At 44.1% G+C, this 7,828-nt stretch overlaps 1 protein-coding gene across 1 annotated transcript; it reads right to left on the reverse strand.

The window, feature by feature from the left end:
• Positions 1 to 312: 312 nt before the first annotated feature.
• Positions 313 to 6,737, reverse strand: PTX4 (pentraxin 4). Its single transcript, XM_075831595.1, has 3 exons — positions 6,600 to 6,737; positions 2,971 to 3,934; positions 313 to 1,609 (listed from the first exon to the last, which is right to left on the reverse strand). The coding sequence occupies exons 1-3, from the start codon at positions 6,735 to 6,737 to the stop codon at positions 969 to 971; spliced, it is 1,743 nt and encodes a 580-aa protein (XP_075687710.1). The 3' UTR covers positions 313 to 968.
• Between the last annotated feature and the right edge of the window lie 1,091 nt (positions 6,738 to 7,828).

The following is a 7,828-nucleotide window of genomic DNA, read 5'->3' on the forward strand; positions in this document are numbered from 1 at the left end:
GGGCAGCTTTGACCTTCAGCTTATGGTGGACCTAGTATCCTTCCATACTGTACTGTGATAGTCAATGGAGAGTATATATATATATATATATATATATTATATACTTTGGCATTAGTCCTCATGCAATATGTTGTAGACCACCAAGTTGTTGAGATAACGATTGACAACAGCATTTAAAGGGCCACCGACCTCAGTACTTGTTTATCTCGACTACATTTTTAGGCGGAGCGTGAGAAGACATGAACAATTCTTAGAGATCAGGCAGAAAAATCTTCTTTATAGTCTTGCATAGATAAAGCACTCAATGTACATACATAATGAATAACACCGGCAGCAATTCTATATTATATACGAGTTCCACAAGGGCGAAAGTGTCCAATAAAGAGAGAATATCATGAGTTCTGCATCGCCCCCTACTGGTGTTAAAAACACCAACTAAAGTGACTAGGACGTATTACGGCTCTGAACAACATTTGGGGGCTTCTATGGTTCCCCTACTGTGGCATGCTCCTTCAGACAGGGTACGGAAGGGGTACCTTTGAGGGACCACCATAAAGCTTCATACATTTTTATATACTTTAAATTGGATCGTAAACTTTGCTGCACACACAAGACATAACATTATAAAAGACTAAGACATTATATGTTTAAAAAAACAAACAAAAAGGAAAGGAGTCCCAGTAACAAGTAAATCCACTGCCAGCTTCAGATGGGGTTGTCCTCTGCTGGATCTCATGGGTTCTGTGTTGGCTGGCATCCATTATGTCAGAATATAGACCCATCGGAGGATGTGCCAGTCCGACTCTGATTCTACTACATATGACCGGCTAAAAGTACTAATATATTTTTGATTATTGGTCACAATAGGGGGGTTTTGTAAGGTCCATGTAACGTGCCCATGGCTGTCCCAGAAGTGATAGTCCAATATGGAAGCAATCTTCTTATGACACAACGTGTTTCATGGTGGTCTACAGACAATACTCCAAACAGGTACAGTCCACCCTCTCCACTGAGCCATGAAGGGAAGAGGCGTCAGCTAAGGTTAAGATGGTACCTCTTGGCAAACCTCTCCCAGTGGCAATGCCAGAGACTTCTCCAGGTGTTAAAGCTCTATTCCACATAGCAAATCCTGCCAGGTGTCCAACAAAAGCTTCCGAGCTGTCAAAGCCACCACCCAAGGTGTCCTGCTCTTGGCCAAGAACCAAAGATCCTCCGGGAGGGATCTCATAACCTTTCTGAAATCTGGAGCCTGTAGATATTAACCTGCGGTCAACATAGAACCAGTATTTGCCTTGGATGGAGGTCCAGATGAAGCACGTGTGATGCCAGTTGCCATCAGCCAGTGGAACAACAGGGAGTTCTCGGAAGGCCGGGTCTCCGATGACAAAGTGAAGAGAGTCATAGGTGGCTCCGTGTCTACCATGAAGGACCATCTTGTTATCATTCTCTTCTGTTGCATAGGAAAGGATGGTGCCCACGTAGCCAACATTGGTCTTCACCCAACTGCAGATGGAGAGTTCATGTAAAGGTTCCCTCAACCCTTTACCGAAAGTTGCAAAGTTCTCCGTGGAAGAATTGGGGAAAATGAGCATAGAATCCACGTTACAGACTGCAGCGAGAATGAAGGGAAAAAAAAATTGGTTAAAATATCTGGAGCAGATAATAATCATCCAGTATACCCTAGATGGCCAAAAGTATATGGACCCCCCCCCCCCCACCTAATTACTGAGTTCAGGTGTCTCAGCCCCACCCATTGCAAATGGTGCATAAAATCAAGCACCCAGCCATGTAATCTCCACAGACAAAGATTTCTAGTAGTATGGATCGTACCGAAGAGATCAGTGACTTTACACCTGGCACTAGGATGTCACCTTTACCACAAGTCAGTATGAAACATTTCTGATCTGCAAGAGCTGCCCCGGTTACCTGAACGGGTTATTATCTGCTAGACCTGCCCCGGTCACCTCTAAGTGCTATTATTATCATCATCTACTAGATCTGTCCCATCACCTGTAAGTATTATTATTATCCGCTAGCTCTGCCCCGGTCACCTGTAAGAGTTATTATTTGTTAGATCTGCTCCAGTCACCTTTAAGTGTTATTATCTGCTAGGTCTACCCCGGTCACCTGTAAGTGTTATTATGATCTGCTAGATCTGCTCCAGTCACCTGTAAGTTTTATTATGATTTGGTAGATCTGCCCGGTCACCTGTAAGTGTTATCTGCTAGATCTTCCCCCGATCACCTATAAGTGCTATTATTATCTACTAAATATGCCCCGGTCACCTGTAAGTTTTATTACTATCTGCTAGATCTGCCCCGGTCACCCGTAAGTTTAATTACTATCTGCTAGATCTGCTCCGGTCACCTGTAATTGCTATAATTGAGAAGTGTAAGCACCTAGGAATAACAACACGACGAAGCGCCAGACCACACAAACTGTGAGCGGGGCCACCATGTAAGATCACAATACCAAGCGTCATGGTGTAAAGCATACCACCACTGGACTCTGGAGCTCCTCGGGAGATATAAGTCATGGCTCATTATCTGCACTCGGGTGGAGGTATCTGGGTTTAGTGAATGCCAGGAGGACGCATAGTGCCTACTGTAACAACTGGTGGAGAAAGGATAATATGCAAACTCCATATTAATGCCTATGGTTCTGGAATGAGATGTTCTACAAGATTATACAAGGGTGATGATACTTTTGGCGATTTAGTGTATATAGAAGTCTCTGACCATGTTCATATCTTTGCATTTGTTTATGTTTGACACTTTCTGAGACTTATAGAGAAACAGTTGCCCAATGGAGGACCAGGCAACAATAGTCAATACGTTTTGGTGCTGTGCAAGTCTATAATTTACCAACCGCACGAACATTGTACAGGACATAAAACGGGCACTAATAATACATGACCACCCCCCCCCCCACTGATGCCTGAGGTCCATTGTCCACATTTTATGAACTTACGTGTTGCTGGGGCCTTGGTGACCTTCACTGTAGGTTCTGCAGCCACTGTGACACGTGGTGGCTTCCTAGTCGTTCTTTCTTCTCCGGGAGGACTGTTGTCCTTGGTCACATTTCCACGTAAGGCTGATACCTGAATGACATTACTGGTGATGGGGTCAGCCATCTCCAGCTCTTCATATGGAGTAGTTTGATGTGGGACCAGTGTTACTCTTGGTGGTGTCCTTGTAGATTGTAGATCAGTTGTCTTCTCCAATGGACCAACTGTCCTCGTTTCCTGTTCAAGTTGAGCTTCCATGGGGGACATCTTATTTACAGTGGTCATGAGTATCTGTTGTTCCTCCTGAAGCTTCTTCCTCTGATTATGTTTGGCCTGAAGCTTAACCATGCGTTGATGGACGGTTTTAGGTCCAGAATCTGTCTGTGGAGGAACCTCCTGCTTGGTCTCAGGGGTTCGGTTCATTTCTTGTGGTGCCATCAAAGCACTTGGCGGCAGGATCTCATTTTGATGCAAATTCTGTAACTGCCTCTCCAAATCTGCGATTTTGCCTCCTTGTCTTTCCACAGACTCCCGAAAAATCTCCATTCCCTTCTGTAACGCGCTCTTGTCCTTCACCAGCTGGTAAATGATCCTCTTTTGGCTGCTGAGAGTAGATGTCAAGTTGGCCACAGTCACGTCTCGAGCTTTGCTTTCCTTGGTCAACTGTTTATTCCTCTCAGTCATGGTTTCCTCCAGGGTGGAGATCTTCAAGTCCAACTTTTTGGTTTTCTTCTGAACCTTTTTGAGCCAGAACTTGATGCCGTTCAGCTCCGTCTGAGTCACCTCATTGGTAGCATTGACGGCTCCAGCTAATGACTGTTGCTGGTCATAAATGTGGTGGAAACGAGCGTCAATATTGTAGGAGAGGTTGAAGTTTTCTGCGATCCCTTGTAGACGGGTCAAGGTCACTTCTTGAAAGCGACGAAACTGCAAAGGAACAGATTGTAGATTATAATCAGAACTTCATACACAATCTTCATCATCTGCTCCCAAGAAGGAACAAGAACCCTAAAGTAAGCAGCTCACAAATGTCTCATATGGATGGAAATGTCTCTGGAGGTTCTCGGCACTGAAGATACGCAACATAAAGTAGTTATCACAGCGTCGGGACTTGTCACTCTGTGGACCACCATAAATCACTATAGACAATCAACACCTAATACAATGATGCCAGGCAGGTGGTGGAGCTCTCTCAGCCTGCAGTTCACACTTATGTCAGCTGTCCAATATCACCAGGAGTAAGAGATTATAGACTGACCCTCCACATTCATCCGTCAATAGGCCATAGAAGTAAGCGCTGTGTAGACACTGAACCAGTAAGGTATGTTGGGAGATTTCAGCTCTGAAGCCTACAGAATGATGAGTGCAGCTCTGGAGTTTAATATAGGATGTAACTCAGGATCAGTACAAGATAAGTAATGTAATGTATGTTCACAGTGACTCCACCAGCAGAATAGTGAGTGCAGCTTTGGAGTATAATACAGGATGTAACTCAGGATCAGTACAAGATAAGTAATGTATGTACACAGTGACTCCACCAGCAGAATAGTGAGTGCAGCTCTGGAGTATAATATAAGATGTAACTCAGGATCAGCACAGGATAAGTAATGTAATGTATGTACACAGTGACTCCACCAGCAGAATAGTGAGTGCAGCTCTGGAGTATAAGGGCGGGTTCACACGTGGCGGAATTTCACTTAAATTCCGCTGCGGACACTCCGCAGCGTTAATCCGCAGCGGAGCCGTTTGTCCATTGACTTCCACTTTAATTTAGCAGTGTTCGTTTAGACGATGCGTAACATTCCGCTGCGGAGCATAGGCTGCGGAGCGGAATTTGGTGTCCGCAGCATGCTCTGTCTGTTGCGGAGCAGTGGCGGAATTTCTCCATTGACTTCAATGGAGATTCTAATTTCCGCAATGAAGTCCGCAGCTGTCATGCACATGTCATGTGTGCTGCGGATGCGTCTTGCTTTTTTTACTTGACATTTCTTCATTCTGGCTGGACCTATGTATTTCTAGGTCTACAGCCAGACTGAGGAAGTCAATGGGGCTCTCGTAATGACGGGAGCGTTGCTAGGAGACGTCAGTAAATAGTCACTGTCCAGGGTGCTGAAAGAGTTAAGCGATCGGCACTAACTGTTTCTGCACCCGGGACAGTGACTACCGATCCCAATATACAGCAACCTGTAAAAAAATATAAGTTCATACTTACCGAGAACTCCCTGCTTCTGTCTCCAGTCCGGCCTCCCAGGATGACGTTTCAGTCTAAGTGATGGCTGCAGCCAATCACAGGCCAAGCACAGGCTGCAGCGGTCACATGGACTGGCGCGTCATCCAGGGAGGTCGGGCTGGATGCCGAAAGAGGGACGCGTCACCAAGACAACGGCCGGTAAGTATGAAATTCGATTACTTTCACTAGGGAAAGTGCTGTCCCTTCTCTCTATCCTGCACTGATAGGGAGAAGGGAAGCACTTTTCACGCAGTCCGCAACAGCTAGTCCGCATCAATTTTCTGCACATTTTGGGCAGATCCGCAGCCGTAATCCGCAACCCGGATTAGGTGCGGCATTGATGCGGACAGTTGCGGAGGAAATCCGCCACGTGTGAACATGCCCTAATACAGGATGTAACTCAGGATCAGTACCGGATAAGTAATGTAGTGTATGTACACAGTGACTCCACCAGCAGAATAGTGAGTGCAGCTCTGGAGTATAATACAGGATATAACTCAGGATCAGTACAGGATAACTAATGTAGTGTATGTACACAGTGACTCCACCAGCAGAATAGCGAGTGCAGCTCTGGAGTATAATACAGGATGTAACTCAGGATCAGTACAGGATAAGTAATGTCATGTATGTACACAGTGACTCCACCAGCAGAATAGTGAGTGCAGCTCTGGAGTATAATACAGGATGTAACTCGGGATCAGTACAGGATAAGTAATGTATGTACACAGTGACTCCACCAGCAGAATAGTGAGTGCAGCTCTGGAGTATAATACAGGATGTAACTCAGGATCAGTACAGGATAAGTAATGTAATGTATGTACACAGTGACTCCACCAGCAGAATAGTGAGTGCAGCTCTGGAGTAGAATACAGGATGTAACTCAGGATCAGTACAGGATAAGTAATGTAATGTATGTACACAGTGACTCCACCAGCAGAATAGTGAGTGCAGCTCTGGAGTATAATACAGGATGTAACTCAGGATCAGTACAGGATAAGTAAGGTCATGTATGAACAGCAGATAAAGGCTGCTATGCATGCTGGGACTTGTAGTACCACAACGTCATAGGACGTACAGATGTCTTGCGTTGCGTACACATAATCAGAACTACTATCTGCAAAAGTATTTTGTACCACATACACGGACTCACAACATACATAAGAACACTCTCCACACACACAGTGTCAAAATGTATGGACTCAATAATACCTGTAAGTGACGTGCAGCTAGGGGTATAGAATGGTCACGCTGTGGGTAGGGTGACAGGTGACAGGGGACATCATCCCATGATGCACTTTGGGGGGTCCCGGTGTAGTCTCCCCATCATTATAGCGACCCTTATTGATTATCATTCTATCTCACCTGCTCCTCCAGCCGTCTGAAACGTTCAAAGAATGGCTTCCTCTGTTCTAGAAGACGACTTTGCTCCATCAAGACGCACGGAAGACACAGGACGGAGAAGACTAGGAGGAATCTGCTCACGTTTCTACCGGTCGTCATCGTCTCTGGAGAAGTTGCTGCTTTGCGTTCAATGTAGGAGAACCACAGAAACGCCCAAATATCCTGCGAACACTTTGTAACGCTCCGCCCACTACGCCAGTTTCCTTCTTTTCCTTTTTTGTTCTGTCTCTTTAATTCCTTATAATTTATTCTCCTAATTTTCTCCCTCTCACGTGCGTTTAGATGTCCCCTCTAGTCCTCCTCTCCTCATGTCTGACTCCTTGTCTCTCCCGTTCCTCCCCCCGCTGCCTCCATCCACAAATAGATGAGTTTTGCAGGCACCAGGATTATTCCCAATGAGCCAATTTTAGCCGCAAGTAGAGGCTCCAGAAAAAAGTGATATTTATGGGAGACTAAGAAAGTGACTACAGTAGGTCAGACTTATTTTAAGTCTTTTACAGATACCGAGATCTCAGTTTCATCTCTGCCTAAATTATTGCTGGACCCAAGAGACCACAGTCTATACACACTAATATATATATATATACACACACACACACTCTACCAGTCGTTATGTGAATGGCACGAAAACCTAAAAGTTATATTGTTGTATATAGAGGGGACAGTATTATAGTAGTTATATTCTTGTATATAGGAGGCAGTATTATAGTAGTTATATTCTTGTATATAGGGGCAGTATTATAGTAGTTATATTCTTGTATATAGGGAGCAGTATTGTAGTAGTTATATTCTTGTATATAGGGGGCAGTATTATAGTAGTTATATTCTTGTATATAGGGGCAGTATTATAGTAGTTATATTCTTGTATATAGGGGACAGTATTATAGTAGTTATATTCTTGTACATAGGGGGCAGTATTATAGTAGTTATATTCTTGTATATAGGGGCAGTATTATAGTAGTTATATTCTTGTATATAGGGAGCAGTATTGTAGTAGTTATATTCTTGTATAGAGGGGACAGTATTATAGTAGTTATATTCTTGTACATAGGGGGCAGTATTATAGTAGTTATATTCTTGTATATAGGGGGCAGTATTATAGTAGTTATATTCTTGTATATAGGGGGCAGTATTATAGTAGTTATATTCTTGTATATAGAGGCAGTATTATAGTAGTTATATTCTTGTAT

Source organism: Rhinoderma darwinii, chromosome 6 (genome assembly GCF_050947455.1).
Source record: "Rhinoderma darwinii isolate aRhiDar2 chromosome 6, aRhiDar2.hap1, whole genome shotgun sequence".
NCBI classification, from domain to species: Eukaryota; Metazoa; Chordata; class Amphibia; order Anura; family Rhinodermatidae; genus Rhinoderma; species Rhinoderma darwinii.

What these genes read in the sequence shown, in the direction of transcription:
- PTX4 (XM_075831595.1), bottom strand. Translation starts at nt 6,737, where the DNA reads ATGACGACCGGTAGAAACGTGAGCAGATTCCTCCTAGTCTTCTCCGTC. An exon ending in TCAGACGGCTGGAGGAGCAG is followed by an intron (nt 3,935 to 6,599) that starts GTGAGATAGAAT and finishes GTTCCTTTGCAG; the next exon opens with TTTCGTCGCTTTCAAGAAGT. An exon ending in CACCAAGGCCCCAGCAACAC is followed by an intron (nt 1,610 to 2,970) that starts GTAAGTTCATAA and finishes TTCTCGCTGCAG; the next exon opens with TCTGTAACGTGGATTCTATG.